Here is a 25,417-nt window from a genome sequence, read left to right as displayed (position 1 = left end):
TTACAAGAATTTAAATAATGTTTCTCACTGGGACCGGGCGGAGCGGAGGGGTTCGCGTGGCTTCACCAGGGCGCCGCCATCTTTGCCCACTAACCAATCAGAAGCCGTGTTTCACTGTAAGCCCCGCCCCTCAGTGTGTCTTGACCAATAACGTGCGTTAATGGGCGGGGGCGCTGAGGCCGGTGTGGCGGCTGTGCTTGTTATTAACCAATCAGAAGCAGAATCACCGTTATGACCACGCCCCCTCGGTAGGTTTGGCCAATGGCGCGGGGCGGTAGGCGGGGCCAGGCGGGCGCGGGGAGGGCAGCGATGGCGCTGAGCGGGGCCGTGAGGGCGGCGAGGGGCAGGTGAGGGGACAGGGGGGGCACAGAGGGACACAGGGGGACAGAGGGACAGAGGGGATAGAGGGGACAGGGGGGACAGGGGGGATAGAGGGACAGAGGGACAGAGGGGACATGGGGGGGACAGAGGGGACACCGGGACAGGGGGGACACCGGTGGTGGCTGTGGGATGCGAGGGTACGGGAGTGGGTGAGCCGGGGTTTGGGGGTACCTGGGGAGGTAGGGGGCACACGTGAAGAAGGGTCCCAGCTGGGGAGGGGTCTCACCTGGGGAGGGAACACCTGAGGTCAGTGCACACCTGGGGAGGGGTCTCATGCCCACGGGGCTGGGGACACGGGGGTCGCGCCCCCTTCGTGCCCACCGGGGGTGCCCATAACGCCCCCCCCAATTCCCCAGGTGTGCGCGGGCTCTGCGCTCGGCGGTGCCACCTGCGGCGGGCACAGGTGCCACCCGGGGCACAGGTGACACCAGAGGCACAGGTGCCACCCGGGGCACAGGTGACACCCGGGGCACAGGTGACACCATCTTCGCGCTGTCCTCGGCGCCGGGGCGCTGCGGCGTGGCCGTGATCCGGGCCAGCGGGCCGGGCAGCGGGGCCGCCCTGCGCAGCCTCACCGGGACCCCCGAGCCCCCGCCCCGGGTCATGGCCCTGCGGCGCATCCAGGACCCCCAGACCACCGAGACCCTGGACAGGGGGCTCGTAGTGTGGTTCCCAGGTGGGAACACGGGGCTGGGGACATGTGGGGGGGACATGGGCAGGGGACATGGGGCTGGGGACACAGGGATGGGTACCTAGGTCTGGGGATATGGGGCGGGGGTTTTGGGGCCATGAATTGGGGTTTGGGGACACAGATGTGGGGTTGGGGACACGGGGTTGGGGTCGCGGGGCAGGAACTGGGGTTTGGGGGCATGGGGTTGGGTTTTGGGGGCAGGGGGTTGGCAGCCGGAGGTGCCCACCCAGCCCCGTGTGCCCGCAGGGCCCCGCAGCTTTACCGGGGAGGACTGCGCCGAGCTGCACGTGCACGGGGGGCCCGCCGTGGTCAGCGGGGTGCTGCGGGCCCTGGGTGAGCCCCGACCCCCTCCTGACCCTGCTCCATTGTATCCTGTCCCTATTCCCATCCCATCCTGCCCCTATTCCAGCCCTTCCCGATCCTTTCCCTCTTTCCCTTGGGATGCCGGGTGATCCTCCCCACCACTTTCCCCCCTTCCCTTTGGGATTTCGGGGATTCAGCCTGATTCTCCTCCGTCCCATTTCCCCCTGTACCCTTTCCCCTTTCCATTGGGATCCTGGGGGTTCCTCCTGCTCCCTCCACCCCATTTCCCGGTCCCCCTCTCCATCCTGCCGTGCCCGGTGTCCCCCCAGGCCGTTTGCCGGGGCTGCGTCCGGCCGAGCCGGGCGAGTTCACCCGCCGGGCGTTTGCCCACGGCAAGCTGGACCTGACGGCGGCCGAGGGGCTGCGGGACCTCATCGGGGCCGAGACGGAGGCACAGCGGCGCCAGGCGCTCCGGCAGATGGAGGGCGACCTGGGCCGGCTCTACCAGCGCTGGAGCCACTCCCTCACCCAGGTGGGGCTGACCTGAGGGGCCGCCGAGCCCTCCCGGGTGCAGCCGAGCCCTCCCGGGTGCCGCCGAGCCCTCCCTGGTGGCCATCGAGCCCTCCCTGGTGGCCACCGAGCCCTCCCTGGTGGCCAGCAGCTCGGGACTGACTCCCAGCCCAATGGCAGGCACTCGCCCACCTGGAGGCCTACATCGACTTCAGCGAGGATGACAACGTGGAGGAAGAGGTTCTGACCCAAGGTGAGCCCCTGCTGTCCCCAGCTGTGTCACGGCTGTGTCCCCACAGTGGCACAGTAGCCCAAAGTAAGCCTCTGCTTGTCCCCTTATCATGGCTGTGTCCCCATGGTGTCACTTTGGAAATGGGGACATCCAGGGGGCTTTTCCCATCCAGCCACTCCAGGTCCTTGTTCGTCCCCCTGACTGGGACATGGGGTCATCTACCCCGGTGTTTTTATCCCAAATTTAGGGGTCAGGACTCGGGGTCTGTTCCAGTGTTTTATCCCAAATTTAGGGGTCAGGACCCGGGGTCTCTCCCGGTGTTTTCCCCAGTCTGGGGCTCGGGCCCCGCTGTCCCCAGCTGGGCTGACCCCGCCGTGTCCCCACAGTGCGTGTCACCGTGCAGGCGCTGCTGCAGGAGCTCCGGGGCCACCTGCGGGACGGGCGCCGGGGGGAGCTGCTGCGGGGGGGGGTCCGGGCCGTCATCGCCGGCCCCCCCAACGTGGGCAAGAGCAGCCTGCTCAACCTGCTCTGTGAGTGGGGCTCGAGGGAAAAGGGAGCGTTCCGGGCCTCCAGAGGGAGCCATTCCCTCTGTCCCCAGGCCATCATGTCACCTGGGGTGTGGAGGGGTTGGGATCATTCCCCAAATCCCACAGGGACCATTCCTGATGTCCCCAAGCCATCGTGTCACCCACGGGCATGGAGGGGTTGGGACCATTCCCCAAATCCCCCAGGAGCTTTCCCGCTGTCCCCAGGTCGGCGCCCGGCCGCCATCGTGTCCCCCACGGCGGGCACCACGCGGGACGTGCTGGAGGTGGCCCTGGACATCGGGGGGTACCCGCTGGTGCTCAGTGACACCGCGGGGCTGCGCCAGGCCACCGACCCTGTGGAGCGCGAGGGGGTGGCCCGGGCACGCGCCCGGTGAGCTCTGGGGGTTTTTGGGGCGTTTTCGGGCATTTTGGGGTGTCCCCACAGCTCAGCGCAGAAGGTGACATTGCCCTGTGTGTGTCCCCAGGCTGTGCCAGGCTGACCTGGTGCTGGCAGTGCTGGATGCCACCTCGGTGCCACCCACGCCGGTGGCTCTGGAGGCAGCGCTGGCAGTGCTGGAGCCGCCCCCGGGCACCCCCTGCGTGCTGGTGCTCAACAAGGCCGACCTGCTGGGGGGGCACGGGGGGTCCCTGAGTGCCACCAGTGCCCAGGGACCCCCTGCCACCCTCCTGTCCTGTGGGGGGTCCCCGAGTGCCACCGGTGCCCAGGGACAGGGACCCCCTGCCACCCTCCTGTCCTGCAAGACGGGCGAGGGGCTGGAGGCGCTGCTGGAGCTGCTGACACAACAGCTGGCACAGCTGTGAGTCCGGGGGATCCCAAACCCTCGTCCTGGTTTTTGGGGCTGGCTGATCCCCCTTTCCCTGCCTGATCCCCTTTCCCATTCCCGATCCCTTTCCCGTTCCTGATCCCTTTCTCATGCCCAATCCGCTTTTCCCTGCCTAATCCCCTTTTCCATTCCTGATCCCCTTTTCCATTCCCAATCCCCATTCCCACTCCCAATCCCCGTTCCCACTCCCAATCCCTGTTCCCGTTCCCTTTCCCATTCCCAATCCCATTCCCAATCCCTTTCTCAATCCCTTTCCCGTTCCCGATCCCATTCCCGATCCCTTTCCTGTTCCCAATCTCTTTTCCAGGTGCGGGGATCCCCTCCTGGGCTCTCCCAGCCTGACTCAGAGCAGGCACAGCCGCCACCTCGGGGCGTGCGCGGCGGCCCTGGAGCGCTTTGGGGACCTTGGGGACAGCGGGGACCTGGCGGTGGCGGCCGAGCAGCTGCGGGTGGCGCGGCGGGAGCTGGGCAGGATCACCGGGCACGTGGGCGCCGAGGACGTCCTGGATATCATTTTTAGGGATTTTTGTGTCGGGAAGTGACGGTGGCACGCCATGGGGTGTGGTGTCACCGGCATTAAACCGTGGTGCCTTTGGTGGCTTTGCTGTTGTCCCCTCGCTGGTGGCCATGTTTGGGAGTGTGTCCTGAGCCCCAAATGTGGGAAAAACCCCTGGAAAAAGTCCCAGTTCCTGGACAGGGGGACAAACATGGAGCTGGAGGGGAAAAGCCACCCCCAGTGTCCCCGTTTGAGGTGTCCCCATCCCCAGTGTGACATGGGGCACATCCCTGTCCCCCCCGACCCCAAGGATTCAATGTGGGGGGTTTGGGACCCCCGGGATCCCTCCCAATCCACGGAATTCCCCCAAGCTGTGGCAGATGTGGGGTCTTGCTGGTGCTCAGCCACCCCAAAAACGGTGGCATCTCCTGGGGACACCCCCGTGCCACCCCCCTGTGCCACCACCCAGCCGGGAGCTCGGGAAGCACCTGGTACTCCGAGATTATCCATGGAGGAATTCCAGGAAATCCTCTGGCAGCGCCTGCGGCCCCCCCAGACCTTCAGGGACAGTGAGACTTTGTCACCTTTGTCACCTTTGTCACCACGGTCCCACCCTGGGGCTGGGCAGGAGGTGGGAGGGGGGAGGTGGCATCGCCATCCTTGGAGGGGTGGCAGGAGGTGGCAGTGCCCTTCTCCCGGCACGGACACGGCTCGGGGGACACTTGGGATGGGGAAAGGGACAAGGGACGCTCCGGGAGGCCTCGGTGGCGCCTGGCGTGCGGGCAGGGGCGGCGGGGCAGGAAAAGGATTTTCCACAGGAAACGCAGCTGTAAATCCTGGGAATAAATCCTGGGAATAAATCCCTGCCCCGCTCCGGGAGGGGCGGGGGACAAGGACAGCACGGTCCCTCATCCTTTGGGGACAAGGACATCCCTGTGCCTCGTCCTTGTGCATTTCCCACCCCTCTCTGCAGAGCTGGGATGGAATTCCCGCTCCAAAAATTCCCGATTTTTCCATGGATTTCCACCCACACAAGCGGCAAGCTGTCTCCAAATTCAGGGCTGGGGGACAAGGACACTGCTGTCCTTCATCCTTTGGGGACAAGGACATCCCTGTCCTTCATCCTTGGGCATTTCCCACCCCTCTGTGTGGAATTCCCGCTCCCAAAATTCCCAATTTTTCCATGGATTTCCACCCACACAAGCAGCGAGTTGTCCCCAGATTCGGGGCCGGCTGTTGTCCCGCTCCAGCCGAAAGGCGGGGATACATCTGAGGGGACACGCGGGGTGGGCTTGGGGACACGGGGAAAAAGGGACAAAGGGAGGGTGGCCCTGGGGCGGGGGTTGCCATCCGTGCTGCGGGCAGCACCTCCTGGGCGGCTCTCCTAGTTTTCCGTGGGATTTTCCAGCATTATCCGCTGTGGGAAAATGGGATCAGGTCAGGGGCAGCTCCAGGAGCCCTGGGTGCCCCAGGGAGGGTGGCCCGGTGTCACCACTGTCCCCTCACCTGGCGTTCTTCAGGGTGGCCGCGTACTGCTCCATCAGCTGCAGCATCTGCTGGATCTCCGCTGGGTTCTGCATTCCTCCTGGGATTGGGATGGGATCCATGGGATTGCAATCCATGGGATGGGGTCCATGGGATGGGATGGGATGGGATGGGATCTGTGGGATTGGGATGGGATCCATGGGATGGGATGGGCACCCAGCATGTCCCCAGTCCCCCAGGGACTCACCCATGGTTCCCAGGGTGGCCGGGTTCTTCAGGAGCTCCATGTAGGCACCCGTGCCAGGGAAGGAGCCCGAGCGGGCAGAGCTGCCCAGCCCCCGCGAGCCTGGCAGGTCCAGGTGGGACATCTGGGGGGACAGTGGGCACTGCTCAGGGTGGCACCGCTCAGGGGTGGCAGTGCCCCCAGCAGGAAATTCCCACAGAAACAAAATCTCGGTGTCAGGAAGGAAAACCCCCCAGTCTCTGTGCCCATGTCCCCATGGGAGTCCCCATGTCCCCAGTGCCCAAATGTCCCATGTCCCCATGTCCCCATGTCCCCATGTTCCCATGTCCCCGTGTCCCCATGTTCCCATGTCCCCGTGTCCCCATGTCCCCATGTCCCCAGTGCCCCATGTCCCCACCTTGGTTCCCATGCAGACCCCGAGCTGCTGCCTCAGCGACTCCTCCATTGCCGCTGCCGCCTTCCTCTTCTCCTCCAGCTCCTTCCCCACCTTCTCCTTGTCCGCCTGCAGCCTCTTCCTCTCCTCCTCGCCGTCCTTCTGGTGCTTCTCCAGCCCCTGGATCCTCTGCTGCAGCTCCCGCGTGTCCCGGGAGCAGTTGTGGCGGCACTGCTGCACGCTCAGCTCGCAGCTGCTCCTCCACATGAAGAGCGAGTCGCGCTCCTTCTGCCGCCGCAGCAGCTCCTCCACGCGCTCCCGGATCTGCCCCAGCTCCTTCTCGGCCTCTTTGCACTGATATTGCTTGGCCAGATCCAAAACCCTCAGGATTTTCTCGCTCACGTCGCTCTGCAGGGAGCTGCAGTGCTGTTTCTGCACTTCCAGCTCCATCCTGCTCAGGTGGCCCTCGGTCCTGGTGCTCTGCAGGTCCTGCTGGCACTTGTCCCTCTCCTGGGTGGCTTTGGTCAGCTCGGCCTGGCTCTGCTTCCTGCTGTCCTCCACGGTTCTCTTGGACGAGCTGGCCTGGTCCAGCTGCCGCTGCAGCTGCAGCTTCTCAGCTTGGGGGGAGTTGGGGGACAGGGTTTAGCTCTGGGGAATTTGGGATCTGGGGGTTTGGGTCCCCCCAGGTGCCACCTCATGGCTTGGGGTGACGCCTCTGCCTGGCGCGGGTCATGTGGGGGTGCCCAGGAGGGTGGGGAAGGAGAGTTGGGGGTCCCCAAGGGGTGGGAAGGGGATGCTGGGGTCCCCAGGGATTTTTGGGGCTGGGGGTGTCTCTTACCGGTGCAGGTGCTGTTGATGAGGGTGGTGACCACCTGGCACTCAGTCAGCCTCACCTGCCAGAACAGGAGCTCCCGCAGCTGCGCGGGAGGAAGAGGAGGAGGAGGAGAGGGGTCAGAGAATCCCAAAAGAACCCCCCGGCATCTCCTCATGGGCTCTGGGAGAGCTCCAGGGCAACGGGAGGAAGAGGAGGAGGAGGAGGAGGTGGGGAGGACGAAGAGGGGTGAGAACATCCCAAAAGGATCCCCTGGCACCACTTCAGGGGCTCTGGGAGGACTCCAGGGAGGAGGAGGAGGAGAAGGAAGAGAACGCCAAGATTGGAACCCCCTTGACCAAAACCCCACGGCACTTTCTGGGGTCCCCTCGCCGCCACCACCCGCAGGGACGAGGAGGCGACAGCAGCGTCACCCGCAGGCGGTGCCACCCTCCCGCGGGACTCCCAGGAGCCCGGGCTCACCTGCGGGATGCTGCTGGAGGCCTGGCTGCTGTTACACTTCTCCAGCTCCCTCTGCACCTTCAGCGCCATCCCCTGCACCTTGTCCCTGTCCTTCAGGGTGGCGTTGAGCGTGCGGCTCAGGTTGGCGTTGGTGGCACCCAGGGCGACAATCCTGCGGTAGTGGCTCTGCACCTGCTCCTCCAGCAGCCTCAGGTGGGTGTCGGTGCCCGCCTGGGCGTTCCCGTACACCATGAAGAGCACGAGCCCCAGGATGATCAGGAATTGGATCAGCGAGGTGAAAAGGAAAATGTACTTGAGGTAAAAACCGCAGTCGCGCTTCGGCATCGCCTCCTTGTGCTCCAGCCCGAACTTGGCCATTGCAAAGCTGCTCTTCTCCATCCTCGCCGCCGCTCTGGCCGCCCCACCCCGCGGGGACCGCGCTTTTCAGGGGGGCCGCGCCGGGGCGGGGCTGCTCCCGCCGCCGTGTTTATATCCCAGGATTTAATATTTCCTCCTGCCGGGCTCCTTCCTGCCGTGCCGGATGCTCCCGGGGACCCGCCGGGTTATCAGGGCACAGCTTCTGCTGGGGTTGTTGTTCCTGAAGTGTGGAAAGGGAAAAAAAAAAGGGATTTCGTTCCCTCCATCCAATTTCGGTGCCTGGAGCGCCCCTGGAATTGTCTGCCCCAAAATTGCCACTCCCAGCGTGAGAATTCCAATAAATTCAATCCCGCTGGGTGATCAGGGCGCTGGGATTGTTGTTCCTGGAGTGGAGGGGAAAAAAAAAAGGGATTTCATTGCCTCCATCCCATTTCAGTGCCCGGCGTGCCCTGGAACTGTTTGGAATTGTCTCCTGTCCCCAAATTCCCACTGCCGGCGTGAGAATTGCAGGGAATTCGATCCCACTCCCTTGGGATTGTCTGGAATTGTCTCCTGCCCCAGAATTCCCACTCTCGGCACGGGAATTCCAGGGAATTTGATCCCGCCGGGTGATCAGGGCGCAGCTTCTGCTGGGATTGTTGCTCCTGGAGTGGAGAGGGGGGAAAAAAAGTGGGATTCCATTCCTTGCAACCCATTTCAGTGCCCAGAGCATCCCTGGAATTGCCTCCCGCCCCAAAATCATGGGATTCGATTCCCCCCCATCCCATTTCGGTGTCCTGCGCTCCTGGAATTGCCTGGATTTTGCCTGGGATTGTTTGGAATTGCCTGAAATTGTTTAGAATTGTCGGGAATTGCCTCCCGCCCCAAAATTCCCACCCCTGGCACGGGAATTGCGGCGCTGATCCCGCCGAGAGTGCCGGGGGGGACCCCGAGGGTGGCACGGGGGTGGCACACGGGGACGGGGACAGCTCGGGTGGCACCGAGTGAGGCGGGGACGAAGCCCCCCGTGGGAAGGCAGGGCAGGGACGGGGACAGGGACCGGGAGCAGCTCTGCCGTGGCTTCCCAGCATCCTTGGGTGCACTTTGAAGAGGGTTTCCAGGAAAGTTGGATTTTCCTGCGGCCGCATCCTGTGCAAAGGGCAGCGACGCATCCGGGCCCCCCCACCCCGAGCCCCCCAACCCGCCGGGAGGAGACAGAGGTGACATCCCAGTGTCCCGCCCCCTCCCCGAGCCCCCCGTTCCCTCAGGGGATCCCCCCGAGCCGCCGCGAGGGGACAGAGGTGACATCCCAGTGTCCCCGTGAGCCACTCCCAGCGGGGGATCCCAAATCCCAAACTTGGGTGGGGCCACAGCGGCCCCCCCGCCCTGCGAGGCTTCGGGATGGGGAGGGGAACTGGGAACGGCGCTCCCGAACTGGGAACAGAGTTCCCGAACTGGGAACGGCATTCCCGAACTGGGAACGGCGCTCCCGAACTGGGAACGGCATTCCCGAACTGGGAACGGCGCTCCCGAACTGGGAACGGCGCTCCCGAACTGGGAACGGCATTCCCGAACTGGGAACGGCGCTCCCGAACTGGGAACGGCATTCCCGAACTGGGAACGGCATTCCCACGGTGTGGGGATGGGTTAATTAGGGCGGGGGTTAATTGGAGGGGTTAATTTGGGAATGGGAGGGGATCTGTGGGGTCCCGGGAGACTGCGAGGAGCCCTCGGGATGGGATCCGGGATGGGGCATCCCAAAGGTGACACCGGCGGCGCAGGGGCGCGGGTGGCAGTGTCGCCTCGGGGGGATTCAGGGATGGCAGTGCCCCCTCGGGGGAGGTCAGGGGTGGCGGTGTCCCCCCTCAGGGGTGGCACTGTCCCCGCGGGTGACTCACTGTTATTTGCAGCTCAGGAAAAGGAAGCGGCGGTAGCTGAGAATGGCTCCGGCAGCGACACCGGCCGGGCCATCGCAGACACTTCCCTGTCCCCGAGGGATGCGGGGAAGCCAGGGCAGGAAACAGCCACCGGCCAGGGGTCAGCGCCCGGGGCGCCGCGCGGCCCGGTCCCCCCGAACCCCCCGGAACCGCCCGGAACACCCCGGGGACCCCCCCGGAACCCCCAGGAACCCCCTGGGCGTCCTGCGGGGCTGGGGGATCGCGACATCCCCACGGGATGGGGACAGGGGGACAGTGGCCGTAGCCAGGACCTCGACACCCCCAGAGACCCGGTTTGAGGTGGCACTGAGTGACAAAGGGCAGTGTCCCCCGCTTCAGCCATGCCACCCCAAACTCTACCCTTTTCCCTGCGCTGAGTCCCCTCCATGTCCCCAAGGTGTCCCCAAGGCCACCCCGACCCCCAGGGACCCGCAGGGACTGGGATCGGGTTGGGGACACAGTGACAACCCCGGCTCTGCCACTCCAAGCTGGGCGGAGCCACCGTGGCGGCGATGTCCCCGTGAGGGGACAGACACCGGGGGTGGCCTCACGGCAGGGGGGTGGCTCTGAGTCCCCCAGTCCCCCCTCGGGGTGTTTTGGGGTCCGGGATAGGGGAAATCCCTGGAGCTTGGGGGGCCATGTGGGTTTGGGGAGGGGACAGTTGGGGTCAGAGGAGCAGGGGACAGCGAGCTGGTGGCGCAGGGACATGTCCTGGTGAGCAGCGCAGCTTTTATTGCCCAATCTCCCCCAAATCCCCCAGATTCGCGCTGTTCCCGGGTTCTGGAGCACCGTGGATGTGGCTGGAGCTCCCGGAGGGGATTCCAGGAAGATACGTGCCCGGGATGAGCCAAAACTGCCCCAAAAAGCTGAGAAGGGACACCCCTGTCCCCTGTCTGGCTGCGATGGGGACACAGCAGGAGTGGCACACGGGATGGTGGCACAAAGAGGTCGGGATTGGGACTGGGACATGGCGGGATCGGGATCGGGATCAGGACCAGGATCAGGATTGGGATCAGGACATGGGATGAGATCAGGACCCAATGGGGCCAAGAATCACAGTGGCATCAGGGATCAATGGCATCAGGACATGGGATGCGATCAGGGATGGATGGAATCAGGGATCAATAGGATCAGGACCCAATGGGATCAGGGATCAATGGGATCAGGGATCACGGTGGGATCAGGGATCAGTGGGATCAGGGAATCAATGGGATCAGGACCCGTGTCCCACCTCCAGGGCTCCCACGCTGCGCTGGCGGCTCCGGGGCCGAGCCAGCCCCGCAGGTGGCAGCGCTGGGGACACCGCGGCACCGGGGATGTGGCCGTGGGGGCTGCGGGGCCTCAGCCCTTCCTGCAAGGGGCGGGACAGGGAGTGAGTCCCGCACGGGTCCTGCCGCCCTGGGGACACGGCCACAAGGGCGGTGAAGCCGCCGCTCCTTGCTGCCCCTCCTCCCGGGGGTGTCCCCTCCTCCCGGATGTCCCCTCTTCCCAGGATGTCCCCCCGTGCGGGATTTCCTAATCCGTGGGTTGTGACACCTTCCAGGGGTGTCCCTCCCTTTCCCGGATTGTCCCCCTCCCCGAGCTGTCCCCCCTCTCCGGGCTGTCCCCCTCGGTCTGTCCCCCTCTCGGAGTTGTCCCCTCGGGCTGTCCCCCCTCCCCGGGTCCCCCCAAGTACCGCTGGCCCGGGGGACACCTGCGCCCGCTGCCTCTGTCCCGGCCCCGCCGCCGCAGCGCCTCCAGCTCGGCCGCGTAATCTCGGCTGTGGGGACAGCAGGGACACATTGGGGGTGGCCCTGACCCGGGCCGGGGGCGTGGGGGGTCCCCAGGGGGAGGAGGGACAGGACAGGGCGTCTCCAAAAGGGGACAGGGAAGGGGAGGAGGGGACTGGGGGGACACCTGAGGGGTCCCCATAAGGAGGGAGGGACAGGACAGGGTCTCACAAGGGCGGGGGGTTGGCTGCTCTGGGGGTGGCCCACCCTGAGGAGGGTGACAAGGACCTTAGAGGGGGATGTCCCCGAGGGACAGGGGGATGTCATCAAGGGACAGGGGTGTCTCGGGAGCCAGGGCCCTTACAGGCTGTCCTGCAGCTCCCTCTGTCGCGCCTCGCAGCGCTCCCGGCGCTCCCGCTGCTCCTCCAGCGCCTCCTGCAGCCGCCGCCGCAGCCCCCGCGCCTGCTCCGCGCCCCGCGCCACCTCCTCTGGGGACAGCGGCGACACCGGTGTCACCCCAGGGCGGAGCGCAGCCCCCGCCTCCGGGCCGGGCTCCCCGTGGGGCGACAGAGCTCACCTTGCAGCGCCGCTTTGTCACCGGCCAGCTGCGCCCGCTCGCGCCGCAGCGCCACCAGCTCGTCCCCCAGCGCGGTGACATTGGCCTCCAGCCTGGCCTGGGGACAGGGGACACGTGGGGACAGCGGTGGGCAGTGTCCACCCCCTGCTCCCGCCACCCCCGACTCTTCATCTACTGCCAGAGCCCTCCTGCTCCTTTGCCTCACTGTCACCCCATGTCCCCAAACTGTCCCCACGCTCCTGGTGGCCTTGGGTCCTCTCTCATCCTCCTCCAAGGCGGGGGATATGGATTTGGGAACAATCCCTCTGCCCTGGAGGGATGGCTCATCCTGAGGGTGGGGAGCACAGGAGAGCCCCAGGTCACCCACGTCCCCAAGTGTCCCCCCGCTCCTGGTGGCCTTGGGTGCCTGTCCCCATCCCATCACGTCCCTCAAAGCGTTGGGGATGTGGCTTTGGGGACAATCCCTCCTTCCTGAAGTGACAACTCCTCCTGGGGGAGCTGTGACTTGTCCCAGCAGGCCGAGGTCACCCCGCGGGTGTCACCGCTGGTGCCAGGGAGGGGACAGGGGGACAGGAGCTCTCCAACAAGCTGCCCAGACCAGCCCTGCCCGGCTCCCGGCGCCAGCCCCGGGAAACGGGGACATTTTCCAGCCTCTCCGGGCCATTGTTCGGCCGGATGAGCCCGAGAGGGGCGGCGGGACCCGGCTCTTCCTCCGGGCCCTTTCCCGGCTGCGACCGCAGCTAAAAATACCCGGGAAGGACAAACCCGGGAGCTGCGGCCCCGCCGCTGCCTCGGGACTCGGTAATTACCGGGATGGAGCCGGGAACAGCGGCCCCGCCAGGAGCGGGACGGGCGGGGAGCAGCCAGGGCTCGGGTTTGGGGTGTCCCTGCAGGGAGGTGGCGGCTGTGCCCCCCAGGTGGCTGTGCCCATGTCCCAGCTCACCCTCCCGGCTGGAACTGGGAATTCTCCCAGGGATGGAGCAGCCCCCGGGCTTGGCCGCTGGACAGGGAGGGACCGGGGACACTGCTGAGGGGACAGGGGATGTTGTCCCCAACCCACTTTCCATCCCAAAGTGACCAAACCCCTCCTTGTCCCCATCCCTCCGGCCACCTACCGCCCGCTGGCGGCAGGACACGAGGCTGGCATTGTCCCTGCTGCTGTCCCTCCGTGCCCGTGCCAGCTCCCGGCGCAGCGCGTCCCCGTCGCTCTGCAGCCGTTCCCGGTGCCGCTCCAGCTCCGCCAGGCGCGTCCCGAGCTCCCGGCTCTCGTTCGCCGCCCGCTCCTGGCAGCCGCGCAGCTTCCCCAGCGCCTCGGAGCGCCACAGCAGCAGGGCCACCGCCACTGTCACCGCCGCCACCAGCAGCAGCAGCGCCGCGCACAGCGCCAGCACCTTCAGCGTGGCCCGGGGCACCGCGGGGTCCATGGCGGGGACCAGGGGGGGACAGGAGGGGACGGGGGGGACAGAGGAGACAGGCGAGGACCAGAGGGGGACAGAGGGGACAGGAGGGCACAGAGGAGACAGGAGGGGACAGACGGGGACGGGAGGACCCGCTCCGGCGGTGGCTGTGTCGGGATGTGGCAGTAGCACTGCTGGCGACACTGTAATTGTCGCGCGTGGGCCGAGGTTCGGGGCAGGTCAGGGCCCAGAATAGGTTTTTGTTTGTGCTGGACAGGGGACAGGTCTCTGCCCCAGCTGCGGGGACAAGCCAGGGTGGCCTCAGTGACCGCTGGGACGCTGAGGTTCCCATCTGTCCCCAGCACGGAGCTCCGTGTCCCCTGCAGCGAGAGCAAGGCAGGTTTGGCCAGGATTTATGGAAATGGGTTAAAAAATGAGGATTTGTGGAATGGCTGCGGCTCAGGGCAGCGTTGGCATGTCCCTGTCCCCTGTCCATGTCCCCGTCCCCTGTCCCCTCCCTACCCCTGGCGGCCAGAGGGGAATGGTCACTTCGGGGTGTCCCCATGGAGCTGGGACAGAGGGACCCACACTGTCCGTAACTCTTTTGTTTTTATTTTCTCCTACTGTCCTAAATCCCAGTTGTCCAAATCTGCATTCCTCTAATTACATTGCTGGCTTTAGAACCATTTCATTCCTATTCAACTTTTAATATTTTAAAAACAAGGGACTGGCGTTTTTCTCAGGGTCGTCCCCTCAGGCGGTGGCATCGCCCTCGGGCCTGTTCCCTCAGGGCTGTCCCCTCTCTTGGGGCTGTCCCCTCAGAGGGTGGCCTGTCCCCTGCCTCAGTTGGTGGCCTCCCCCTCGGGGCTGTCCCCGCCGTCCAGCAGCCCGTAGTGTGCGTGGCTCTGGCAGGGCCGCTGCAGGGGATGCGCCAGCAGCTTGGCCATGCAGTTGTGCAGCTCCAGCGCCGGCCCCGCCAGGGCCACCTCGTACTTGTAGTTGGTGCCTTTGGTGTCCAGGCTGCCGAAAAACCCGAACATGTCCTGGGGAGGGGACACACAGGGATACAATGGGGTCAGAGCTGGGCTTGTACTGACCTCAGATTCTGAGAAATTTCCTCCTTTTGTCCTCTAGATTTGCCCAAAAATTTCCCCCCAAAATGCTGTTCTTTTGTCACCCCATTGTTGGTGATCCCCCAGTGTCCTTTGGCCTCCTAAATCCCCCACAAACCCATCCCATTTCTTCTCCATTTTCCCCTAATCCCCCCATTCCCACCCTATTTTCCCCTAATCATCCCATTGCCCCCTAAATCCCCCCATTCCAATCCCATTTCCCCCTTTTTTACCCCAACCCCCCCAACCCCCCTTTTTTCCCCAATTTCCCCCCATTTCCCCCCAAAATCCCTCTCAAATCCCCTCCCAACCCCCTCATTCCCACAAAAAAAAAAGGGGGAATTTGGGAGGGAAAATTTGGGGGGGGGGAATTTGGGGGAAAAAGAAAATAAAAAAGGTAAAATGGGGACAAATGAGGGGAAAAATGGGGGAATTTGTGGGGGGGGAAAGGGAGGAATTGGGGGAAATTTGGGGGAATTTGTCTCCTTTTACCTTCCAGCTGCTCTCGTCTTCCTTTTCATCCACCCCGTTGTGGATGTAAACGACGTCGAAGAAGAAATAGGGGCACTGCAGCAGCTTCTGGGGGGAAAAAGGGGAATTTGGGGGCTTTGGGGGGAGATTTGGTGGGTTTGGGGGGAGATTTGGGGTGGAAATGGGGAATTTTGCGGCTGGCATAGGGGGATTTTGGGGCTGGCATGGGGAGATCTGGGGTGGAAATGGGGGGATTTTGGGGGTGGCATGGGGGGATTTTGAGAGTGGAAATGGGGGGAGTTTGGGTGGAAACGTGGGGATTTTGGGGGTGGCACAGGGGGATTTGGATGTCCCAGACCTTGATGTGCTCGCCCCTGCAGAAGTGGGGGATTTTGGGGTGTCACAGGGGGGATTTTGGGTGGAAAAGGGGGGATTTTGGGGTGTCCCAGACCTTGACGTGCTCGCCCCCACAGAAGTGGGGCTGGCAGCGCGGGCGCCCAAACACCAGGATGGTTCTGACCACGAAGGGCGGGGGGATGGTCTGGACATTGTCGGTCACCGGCAGCTCCACCTTCTGCTGGCTGGGACGGGGACAGGACAGGGTGGCACCCATGGGGACACAGACAGGGATGGGGTGGCACCCATGGGGACAGGACAGGGTGGCAGCCACAGGGACAGGGGACAGAGACAGGTGGCACCCCCAGGTCAGGGTGGCTGCCACAGGGACAGGGGACAGGGCTCGGGTGCCACCCCCCCAGCACCCTCCAAACCCCCCAGCACCCCCAGAACGTTCTGGAACCCTCCAGTGCTCACATGAGGTTGAAGAGCCCATCCAGATCTGAGCTTGGAGTCAAGGCTGGTCCTGGCACCTGTGACACCCCCAGGGCCACCCCCAGGGCCACCCCCAGGGCCACCCCTGGCACCCAAGACACCCCAATGCCACCCAAGGGACCCCAGTGGCACACTGGTGACCCCAGTGGCAAAAAAGGGATCCCCCCTGGCACCCAAGACATCCAGGACCCCCTGATGCCACCCAGGTGGCACCCAGGACACCCCAGTGGCACGGCAGGATACTGAAGGACTGGCACACGACAGTGTCCAGGTCGTAGAGGCAGCTGCAAACCTCACGTGGGTCTGACGTGAACCCCGAGAGCTGCGGGGGCACCAGGCTGGCACCGAGCTGGCACTGGCCCTGGGTCCACCCTGTCCCCTGTGCCCAGCTCTGTGCCCACCCCTGTCCCCACCTCTGTGCCCACCCCTGTGTCCCTCCCTGTCCCTTTGCCCTGTGCCCATCCCTGTCCCCACTGCCAGTCCCCTGTGCCCATCCCTGGCCCTGGCCCCACCCTGTGCCCGTCCCCTCCTGGCACCCCAGGCCCCCTCTCCCTGTCCCTATCCCTGTCCCACCCCGTGCCCATCCCTGTCCTTGTCCCTGCCCGGTGCCCCCTGGCACCCCAGCCCCCCCTGTCCCCCCTGTGGTTGTGCCCGTGTCACCCACCCAGGTGGCATCGTTGTTCACCACCACCAGGGCGAACTCGTGGCTTTTGTCGATTTTGTGTTTGGTCCTGACGAACATCTCGATCATCTTCTGGGCCACCGTCAGGGCATTGCTGCGGCACCTGCGGGGCACGGGCTCAGGGCACCCCAGAAACCCCAAAACACACAAACCCCACACACCACAAACCCCAGAGACACCACCAAACCCTGCCCAGCACCCCAAAAACCACACAAATCCCAGAAACACCACAAACCCTCACCTGGCACCCCAAACACACCAGAAACCCCAGGAACCCACCCAGCACCCCAAAAACACCGCCTGGCAGCCCCTGGCACTGACCCATTGAAGGACTCCAGTTTGGGCACTGCCATCTCCTCGGCCAGGTCCAGGCAGATGATCTGGGGTGGGGGGGGGGGGGCACGGCTGAGACCCCCGAGTGTCCCCAGGGACCCTCAGGATGTCCCCAGTCCATCCCAGTCCCTCGCAATCCCCTCCCAGTCCACCCCAATTCCCCCCCACCAATTCCCTCCCAGTCCCTCTCATTTCCCCACAATCCCCTCCCAGTCCTCCCCAGTCCCCTCCATCCCCCCCAGTCCGTCCCAGTCGCCCCGAATTCCCCCTTCCAACCCTTCCCAGTCCCTCCCAATCCCCCCCCCCCGTTCCTCCCAGTTCATCCCAATCCCTCCCACTCCCCTCCCAACTCCTCCCAGTCCCTCCCAGTCACTCACCACCTTCTCGGGGCAGTTCACCCGTGGTGTTCTGACGGTCACCTCGCCGTGCTGCCCGTGGCTGCCCGGGCCGTGCCAGGCCGTGCCAGGCTGCCCGGGGGGGCTGTGCCCGGCGCTGGCCGCCTCCCCCTCGCCCTCGCTGCGGTTCCCCGGAGCCTCTCCCCGGTTCCCCGGAGCCTCTCCCCGGTTCCCCGGGGCCTCTCCCCGGCTGCCCACGCTGCCTGGCCCGCTCGGGGCTCGGTCCTCGGCGCCTTCGGGGTTGGAGCGGGTGCGGGGCCGAACTTCTGGAACCTTCTCCTCCTCATCCTCGGCCGCGCTGCCCGGCTCCGACGTGTCCATCCCGAAACTGCGGGGCTGGCACCCCAAAACCGGGGGGTGTGCTGCGGCTGGCACCCCAAAATCAGCGGGTTTGGGGGTGCTGTGAGGCTGGGACCCCAAACCTGGGGGTTCTCTGTGCCTGGGACCCCTAAAGTGGGGAAATTCCGGTGCGGCTGTGACCCCAAAATCAGTGGTGTCCCGGTGCGGCTGTGACCCCAAACCCGGGGGGCTCGGGGGGGATCTCACTGCGTGGGGAGGGGCTCCACAGACAGGGGGGTAGGAGGGGCAGGGGCTCCGCGGAGTTTGGGGGTTCCCCAATCACTCCCCCTCTCCACTCAGCCCCATTCTCGGATCCCCTTTCCCACGCCCCCCACCTTCCCACGCCCCTCCCCTGCCCCATTTCCCCCGCCCCACGCCCCCATCTCCTCCCTCCCTCCCTTCCTTCCCCATCCCCTGCCCCGCTCCTGTTCGCCCTCGATCCCCCAAAACCCGCCTGAAACCCCCAAAATCCCCCGAGCCCCCCGCGCTCACCGCTCACCGCCGCTCGGGCTCCGCCGGAAATGGCGCCGCGGAAGGGCTGCTGGGAGTTGTAGTCCCTTTGGATGCCCCGCCGCCACCATGGGGATGACCCCCGGGCCCCGAACGCCTCCTCACGGCCCCGTCCCCTCACGCACCCCCTTCCCCACCTCCCTCCCGTTCGTGTTCGCCCGCCAGAGCCCCCGCGCTCACCGCTCAGGTCCGGCCCCGTTCAGTCGGAAGTGGTGCCGCACGGAGGCTGCTGGGAGTTGCAGTCCCCCTGGACCCCCGGCAAAGCCCCCGAACACCGCCCCCCGCCCCACGAATGCCGTTCTAAACCGTGCTGCGCCTCTGCCGCACCCCAAACATCGTGTGAACCCCCCCGAACGGCTTCCTGCACCCCAAATATACCCGTGCACCGCCCTCTGTACCCCAAATACTCGTGTTTTACCCTAAATATCCATGTGCACCCCCAAAACTGCTTCCCGCACCCCAAATGTCCACGTGCACCCCCCAAACATCCGCCTGCACCTCAAATATCGATGTCCGCACTCCATATACCCACCTGCACCCCAAATATCCACGCGCACCCTAAATCCCCGTGTACCCCCCCCAGTACCGCCTCCCACACCCCAAATCCCACACCTCTCCACACCCCTCCCTCCCTCCCCGCACCCCAAATACCCTCCCAGCACCCCAAACCCAGCACTCTCCTACTTCTCACAGCACCCCAAAGCTCTCACAGCACCCCCAAATTCTCCTGCACATCCCAAAAGCGTTTTGGGGTCCCCGCCCCGTTGCAGGGGGTGCTCTGTGGGGTGAGGGTGGCACCGGCCTGGCACCGGGGAGGGCACAGCCACACGGGGGGCTGGGGCATTTGGGGGGGGTTGGGGTTTTTGGGGGGTTTTTGAGGGGGTTTTGGGGGGGGGCGAGCACCCCAAAAGGCCCCGCGGTGCCCCCCAGGCGGGGCAGCTGAACGGTTAAAGGAAGAGGAAATCCCGGCAGGAACACGGCCGGGGCCGGAGGCGCTGCCCGAGCTACCGGAGGTGCCGCGGGACGGGAGGGGACCGGGAGAGAACGGGGGGAACCGGGACGGAACAGGGGGAACCGGGACAGAATGGGAACCAGGGGGACCAGGACAGAACGAGAATGTGGGGGGAACCGGGGGGCACCGGGAGAGAATGGGAACCGGGACAGAATGGGGGGAACAGGGAGAGACCGGGAACTGGGACAGAACAAGAACCAGGGGGACCGGGACAGAACGGGAATGTGGGGAAACCGGGACAAAATGAGAACTGGGACAGAACGGGACCTGGGACAGAACGGGGGGAACCTGGGGGGACCAGGAGAGAATGAGGGGAACTGGTACGGAACGGGGACGTGGGGGAACTGGGACAGAATGGGGGGAACTGGGATGGAGCAGGGACAGAACGGGGATGTGAGGGGAACCGGGAGAGAACGGGAACCTGGGGGGAATGGGGATAGAACAGGGAATAGGGAGACAACGGGAACTTGGAGGGAGCCGGGGGAGAACGGAAACTTTGGGGAACGGGGAGAGAACGGGAACCTCGGGATAGAGCGTGGCCTGCTGGGACCCTGGGGGGAAACTGGGACTTACTGGGAGCCTGGGTGTGGAGCCAGGACATCCCGGAGCCCCCTTGTGGAACCGGGACGTGTTGGGACCCTCAGAGTGGAACCGGGACCTGCTGGGAGCCACGGGCAGGACGATCCCGGACCGCGGGCATGGAGGAGGTGAGGGGGCACTGTCCGTGCTGGGCACAGCGCGGGGCTGACCCCAAACGGGGCTGACCCCACCCGGTTCCGGGGCTCCTCGTGCCGCGCTCCGCGGTGGAATTCCCACTCCGGGCACCGGGATGGGGCCGGTGGCCCAGCGGGCCGGGCTGGTGGCCACAGCTCATCCCTGTGCCAGGAGAACCCGGTAGGTGCCACCCGCTCTGCCCCCGGGGCTGAACGGGGCACGGGCACCCCCACGGGCACCCCGGCCCGGCCCCCGCGCCAGGAGGAGGAGAAAGCGGAGGAAGAGGATGAGGAGGATGACGAGGACGTGGCCAGTGACACCGAGGACATCCCGCTGCTGGCAGGGGCGGCCCCGCGACACCAGCAGCGACAGCAGCGCCCCGCCAGGTACCGGCACCGGGAGAGCCACCCGCGGGAACACCGGGAACGAGGGGACACCGGGACCTCACCGTGCCCTTCCTCGCCCCGCAGGGCGGATGAGGACGGCTGGGAGGCCACCGCCACTGTCCCCACTGTCGCCGCTGTCAGCCCGGACGGTGAGCGCCGCCCCCCGTGCCACCACAGGTGCCACCGCCGCGCTGTCCCTGCCCTGACGGCGGCCGTGTCGCTGTCGCTGTCCCCAGTGCGCAGTCCGGATCTCTTCGAGCGCCTGCAGCACGCCGTGAGCTCCCTGGAGCGCGCCGCCTTCTCCCGCCGCCGGCAGCCCCCGGCGTGGCCGCCGCCCGTCCCGGCCTGGCACCGGGCGCTCCAGGTGAGCCTCGCCACGCCCGCGGTGCCTGCGGCGGCACGGCGGGCACGGACTGACCGGCCTGGCACGGGCAGAGCCTGCAGGAACTGAGCCGGACACCGGGCTGGGCGCGCCGCTGCTGGCCGGAGGCGGCGGCGGGACCGGGGCCACCGGCGGAGGTGGGGGCGGCGGCGGCAAGGAACGCGAGCCTGCGGGCAGCCCTGGGTCAGCGGGATGAGGAGCTGGGCCAGGCCACGGCCGCGCTGCGGGCGCTGCGGGGCGAGCGGGAGCGCCTGCAGGGCAAGGTGGGTGCGGGACAGCGGGTGCCACCCTCGGGGTGTCCCCGGGTGCCACCGTCGGGGTGTCACCAAAGCGGTGCCGGTGCTGAGTCCCGTGTCCGGTTCAGGTGCGGGATCTGCGGGAGGCTCTGGCCAGGCTGGAGGAGCCGGGAGGGTCTGGCAGTGACACCCCCGGGACCGGTCACACCCTCGTGACTGGTGACACCTCTGGGACTGGCGACACCCCCGGGGTCGGTGACACCCCCGGGCCCAGCAGCCCCCCGGGGCACCGGGTGAGTGCGGGGCTGGAGCACGGGGTGTTCCTGCCCTGGCACGGGGCTCTGGGTCCCCTCCGCGCGATGTCACCCGGGGTGGTGGCAGTGCTCAGTCCCACGGGGTGCCGGCCCCCGGGATGACCTCCCTGGGCCGCTCCCCTCCATGTCGCCCCCTCCTCTGTAGCCCCGCGCCCCGCTGTCCCCCCAGCCCTCGGCGGGGCCCGGCCGGGAACAGGAGGAGCGGCTGCAGCAGCTGCAGGGGTGAGTCCCCCCCGAACCCCGAGTCCTCCCCAAACCCCGAGTCTCCCCCGAGCCCCGAGTCCCCCGAACACCCCTGGGGACACTGAGGCACGGCCCCGGTGCCCGCGGGCCCGCAGGGTGCTGGCGCGGCTGCAGGAGGCGAACCGGGAGCTGCTGGCGGCGCTGGGCGAGTGCAAGGGCGAGGCGGAGCGGCTGAGCATGGAGCTGGGCAGGCGGGAGGCGCACTGCAGCGGGCTGCGGCTGGCGCTGAGCTGCAGGTGGGACAGGAGACACGGGATGGGGACACAGGATGGGCACACGGGACAGGGGACAGGGATGGGGACAGCCCCACTGAGCTGCAGCGGGCTGCGGCTGGCGCTGAGCTGCAGGTGGGACAGGGGACACGGGAGGGGGGACACAGGATGGGGACAGAGACAGGGATGGGGACACGGGATGGGGAAAGTTCCCTGAGACCCTCGGGACGGGGACCTGAATAGAGATAGGCATGGGATGGGATGGGATGGGATGGGATGGGATGGGATGGGATGGGATGGGATGGGATGGGATGGGATGGGATGGGATGGACAGGATTGATGGGATGGGGACAGGGATCAGGATCGGGACTAGGATCAGAATCAGGATGGGGACTCGGGTGGGGATAGGGACAAGGATGAGGAATGGGGACAGGGACTGGGCTGGGGACAGGGATGGGACAGGGTTGGGGACAGTCCCCCTGAGCCCCTTGTCCCCCAGCGAGCGCTGTGGGGGCGCCTACGCCGCCCTCCTGGACCTGGTGCGGGCAAAGGTGGCACCGGAGGGTGGCACCCATGGGGGTGAGTGACAGCGGGGGGACACAGGGGGCTGGGGGAGACTGAGGGAAACTGGGGGCTTATGAGGGGGGATGCTGGTGTGCTGGGGAGAATACTGGGAAGATACTGGGAAGTTATCTGGGAGGATACTGGGGGGATACTGGGAATACTGGGGGGATACTGGGGAGCAGTCAGGGAGGATGCCAAAGGGATGTGTAAGGTCCACGTGGGGGTACTGGGGCATGCACGAGGGATACTGGGAGGTACTGGAAGGACTTCGGGGGGATGCAGGGAGCTTGTGGGGCATCCCAATGCCCCCTACACCCCTTGCGGGCACTCCTGGGCAGCGGCACTGCCCGCACCGTGCCCAGGAACCGCGGCGGAACCGAGCCCGGGCCACGAACCGGGACCTGGCCCCGCCACACCGGAACAGAGCCCGGACCGCGCGCGCGGCCCCAGCCCCGCCACACCGGAGCCCCCGGGCCCAGCGGAGGCGGAGAGCCGTGAGGACCCCGCGGACAGCCCCGGGGCTCACAGGTACCGGGGGGCGCGGGGGTCCCGGCGCTGAGCCCCCCCCCGGGTGCCCCGTGCCCACCGCCGCCGTGCCCGCCCCGCAGCCCCCGGGGGATGGAGGAGGAGGGAGCGCTGCGGGAGCTCATCCGGCGGCTCCGCGCCGAGCAGGCGGCGGTGAAGGGGTCCCTGCTGGACGCCGCCGAGCTCTCGGAGCCCCCGCGGGAGCGCGACCTCCGGGGCCGGGCGGAGCGGGCGCTGCGGGAAGCGCGGGCGCTGCTGCCCGGCTGGAGGCGGCCGGAGAAGGAGGAACTGCTGCAGGAGCTGGCGGTGCTCAAGGTGGGTTAGGATCCTTCCCTAGATCCCTTCATGGATCCTTCCCTGGGACCCTCCCCGGATTTCTCCATCGATCCCTCCTTGAATCCTTTCCTGGATCCCTCCCCGGCTCCCTCCCCGGTCCCCCGCTGTCTCCCCGGCCGTGCCTCAGTTTCCCCGCGGTGCCAGGAGGCGCTGGCGGAGCTGCGGACGCGGCTGCAGCTGGCTCAGAAGGAGAAGCGAGCCCTGGAGCTGCTGCTGGCCGCGCACGGGCCCCGCGAGGCCGCGCTGCGCCTCCTGCTGCGGGAACGGGAGCAGGAACGGCACCGGGAACGGGACCGGGACGGGCGGGACGGAGCCTCCGGCAGCTCCGGCAGCAGCTCTGGCAGCAGCTCCGGCAGCAGCTCCGAGGAGGTAGGGATGGATCCCGTGGGGCTGTTCCTGGGGTTTGGGGGATGCCGAGGGATGGGAGACAGCCGGAAATCTCTGCAGGAGGCGCGGATGGGGCGGGGGGCGGCGATGGCCCCGGGGAACCCCCCGGACCCCGAGAGAACGAGGGAGGAACTGCTCCGGATCCGGGCCAGGTGAGGGATGGGAGCTGTGGGGGATTGGGAATTGTGTGGGGTTGGGAATTCTGTGGGGACGGGGAATGGTGTGAGACTGGAATTGCGTGGAGTTGGGAATGGTGCTGTGCGGGCTGGTGGGGCGGGCTCGGGGTGGCCCTGGTGACACTGCCCCGTGTCCCCAGGACGGAGCAGCTGCGTGGCCGTGCCCGGGAGCTGGCGCTGGCCCTGGAGCAGGGCAGCGCTGCCAGCCGTGCCCAGCAGGGGCACAGTGCCACCGTCACCCTGGAGCTTCTCCAGGCGCACAGGTGGGCACGGGCCGGGTCCCTTGGGTGTCCCTGGGTCCCCTCGGTTCCCTCCGTCCCCCTGACTCCCTGGAAGCCCTGACTCCCCTCATCCCCCTGGCTCCCTAAATCCCTGGCTCCCCCAATTCACTAAATCCCTAAATCCCAAAATTCACGGCTCCTCCTCATGCTCCCAGCTCTTCCAACTCTCTGACTCCCTAAATCCCCAAATCCCGGGCTCCCCTGGATCCCCGGGCTCCCCTGGATCTCCCAGCTCCCCTGACTCCTTAAATCCCTAAATCCCCATCTCCCCCGATTCCCTAAATCCCAAAACCTCCGGCTCCCCTGGATCCCCTGGCTCCCCCAGCTCCCTGACTCCCTAAATCCCAAAATCCCCCGACGCCCCAAACCCTCCGAGCTCCTCCCATTCCTCGGCTCCCTAAATCCCCAAACCCCCCAAAGCCCCTGCTCCCCCTGGGTGCCCCCAATCCCCTGACGCCCGCTGCCCGCAGCTCGCTGGCCCTGGCGTACCGCGGGGCGCGGCGCAAGCAGGCGGAGCAGCTGCGGCGGCTGCAGGCGCGGGCGGCGGCGCTGCGGGGCCAGCACGGCCGCAGGGAGCGAGCCCTGGCCCGGACACTGCGGGAGCTGGAGCGAGGAGGCGAGACCTGCATCTAAGGAGCCCCGGAAATCCCTGGGGAAACTCGGAAATTCATGGGGAGCCCCGGAAACCCCTGGGGAAATTCGGAAATCTATGGGAAAACTCGGAAATCCCTGGGGAAACTTGGAAAATCATGGGGAAATTCGGAAATCTTTGGGGAAATTTGGAAATCTATGGGGAAATCTGAAAATCTGTCTGGTGTCCGTGTCCAGTGTCCATGTCCGTGTCCGGGGGCCCGGCTGACCCCGGGGTCGGAGGTCAGGGCTTGGCCCCTTTTGAGATTCAAATTCGCTTTGTGCGGGGTCAGGGCCCTGTGACAGGCAGGGCCACCTCGGGGCTGGGGACAGCAGGGGACACAGCGGGTGGCACCGGACACGGCAGGTGGCACCTGGCGCTGGCACCTCCCCCCGCCACGTCCCCCATAGCCCCTGGCCACCGCGAGTCCCTGGCTGGTGCCTCAGTTTCCCCCTGGAAAGGTGGAGAAGTCAGGTCAGCCCCGGGGATTGTCCGGAGGTGTCACCATCACCGCTCCTTGGGGTGACACTGGGGACGTGGGGGGGTGGCAATGTGGGGACAGGGAGGCTTGAATGCCCAGAGTGGCTGAAAGTCAGGGATTTGACCCCAAAATGCTCCATTTCACTCATGGGACATCGGGGGACAGAGGGATGGGGTGGAACCAGTCCAATCCCGATCCAATCCCAGTCCAATCCTGATCCGATCCCAGTCCAATCCCAGCCCAATCCAAATCCAATCCCAAATCCACACTGGGGATCCCCAGGTGATTTCACCCACTGAAAAAAATCCAGGATGATTTTTAGGATCTTTCTCTGACCCCCCACCAAGGCTGGGTTTGTCCATTAGGAAGGATCTGGGATGATTTTGGGGATCTTTTCCTGCTTTTCCACCATCCCCAACCCCATCCCCATCCTCCACACCCCACCAGAGCCCCAAACCATCCCGAAGCCTCTGGAGCTGCCGCTGAGCCCAAAAAGGAGCCCAGAAAAACATCGGAGCCTTCCCGGG

The 25,417-nt window shown here is 66.1% G+C and overlaps 5 protein-coding genes across 16 annotated transcripts; 2 read left to right on the top strand and 3 right to left on the bottom strand.

The window, feature by feature from the left end:
* Nucleotides 1–269: 269 nt before the first annotated feature.
* GTPBP3 (GTP binding protein 3, mitochondrial) lies at nucleotides 270–4,089 on the top strand. The gene is made up of 9 exons (XM_077191454.1): nucleotides 270–347; nucleotides 738–1,057; nucleotides 1,319–1,405; nucleotides 1,705–1,907; nucleotides 2,066–2,138; nucleotides 2,504–2,647; nucleotides 2,870–3,035; nucleotides 3,130–3,462; nucleotides 3,797–4,089. Exons 1-9 carry the CDS (start codon nucleotides 310–312, stop codon nucleotides 4,029–4,031), a joined length of 1,599 nt encoding a protein of 532 aa, XP_077047569.1. The 5' UTR covers nucleotides 270–309; the 3' UTR covers nucleotides 4,032–4,089.
* Nucleotides 4,090–5,279: 1,190 nt separating this feature from the next.
* PLVAP (plasmalemma vesicle associated protein) lies at nucleotides 5,280–7,964 on the bottom strand. The gene is made up of 6 exons (XM_077191417.1): nucleotides 7,382–7,964; nucleotides 6,926–7,004; nucleotides 6,112–6,704; nucleotides 5,718–5,838; nucleotides 5,492–5,570; nucleotides 5,280–5,402 (listed from the first exon to the last, which is right to left on the bottom strand). Exons 1-6 carry the CDS (start codon nucleotides 7,757–7,759, stop codon nucleotides 5,396–5,398), a joined length of 1,257 nt encoding a protein of 418 aa, XP_077047532.1. The 5' UTR covers nucleotides 7,760–7,964; the 3' UTR covers nucleotides 5,280–5,395.
* Nucleotides 7,965–10,420: 2,456 nt separating this feature from the next.
* Nucleotides 10,421–13,393, bottom strand: CCDC194 (coiled-coil domain containing 194). The gene is made up of 5 exons (XM_077191426.1): nucleotides 13,056–13,393; nucleotides 11,941–12,037; nucleotides 11,728–11,851; nucleotides 11,330–11,413; nucleotides 10,421–11,005 (listed from the first exon to the last, which is right to left on the bottom strand). The coding sequence occupies exons 1-5, from the start codon at nucleotides 13,362–13,364 to the stop codon at nucleotides 10,996–10,998; spliced, it is 624 nt and encodes a 207-aa protein (XP_077047541.1). The 5' UTR covers nucleotides 13,365–13,393; the 3' UTR covers nucleotides 10,421–10,995.
* A 540-nt stretch (nucleotides 13,394–13,933) lies between these two features.
* On the bottom strand, nucleotides 13,934–18,126 carry BABAM1 (BRISC and BRCA1 A complex member 1). 10 transcript variants are annotated; one of them, XM_077191422.1, is made up of 9 exons: nucleotides 17,993–18,126; nucleotides 17,144–17,497; nucleotides 16,755–16,813; nucleotides 16,416–16,536; nucleotides 15,995–16,073; nucleotides 15,734–15,758; nucleotides 15,372–15,501; nucleotides 14,942–15,028; nucleotides 13,934–14,380 (listed from the first exon to the last, which is right to left on the bottom strand). In XM_077191422.1, exons 2-9 carry the CDS (start codon nucleotides 17,480–17,482, stop codon nucleotides 14,180–14,182), a joined length of 1,041 nt encoding a protein of 346 aa, XP_077047537.1. In that variant the 5' UTR covers nucleotides 17,483–17,497; nucleotides 17,993–18,126; the 3' UTR covers nucleotides 13,934–14,179. The 10 variants fall into 10 exon arrangements, with proteins under 10 accessions (XP_077047537.1, XP_054506127.2, XP_077047533.1 ...); XM_054650152.2 differs by having other exon boundaries at nucleotides 17,144–17,609; nucleotides 17,993–18,124; XM_077191418.1 differs by having other exon boundaries at nucleotides 14,942–15,025; nucleotides 17,144–17,609; nucleotides 17,993–18,124.
* A 1,357-nt stretch (nucleotides 18,127–19,483) lies between these two features.
* On the top strand, nucleotides 19,484–24,543 carry USHBP1 (USH1 protein network component harmonin binding protein 1). 3 transcript variants are annotated; one of them, XM_077191459.1, is made up of 15 exons: nucleotides 19,484–19,729; nucleotides 19,908–20,122; nucleotides 20,207–20,271; nucleotides 20,359–20,486; nucleotides 20,558–20,767; nucleotides 20,869–21,033; nucleotides 21,200–21,276; nucleotides 21,393–21,533; nucleotides 22,009–22,088; nucleotides 22,436–22,601; nucleotides 22,682–22,913; nucleotides 23,079–23,303; nucleotides 23,382–23,473; nucleotides 23,638–23,760; nucleotides 24,249–24,543. In XM_077191459.1, the coding sequence occupies exons 1-15, from the start codon at nucleotides 19,721–19,723 to the stop codon at nucleotides 24,409–24,411; spliced, it is 2,091 nt and encodes a 696-aa protein (XP_077047574.1). In that variant the 5' UTR covers nucleotides 19,484–19,720; the 3' UTR covers nucleotides 24,412–24,543. The 3 variants fall into 3 exon arrangements, with proteins under 3 accessions (XP_077047574.1, XP_077047573.1, XP_077047572.1); XM_077191458.1 differs by having other exon boundaries at nucleotides 19,911–20,271; XM_077191457.1 differs by having other exon boundaries at nucleotides 19,908–20,271.
* Nucleotides 24,544–25,417: the final 874 nt, after the last annotated feature.

Source organism: Agelaius phoeniceus, chromosome 29 (assembly GCF_051311805.1).
Source record: "Agelaius phoeniceus isolate bAgePho1 chromosome 29, bAgePho1.hap1, whole genome shotgun sequence".
Classification (NCBI taxonomy): Eukaryota; Metazoa; Chordata; class Aves; order Passeriformes; family Icteridae; genus Agelaius; species Agelaius phoeniceus.
The sequence above is the reverse complement of the archived record's forward strand: the minus strand, read 5'-3'. Positions and strand labels throughout refer to the sequence as shown.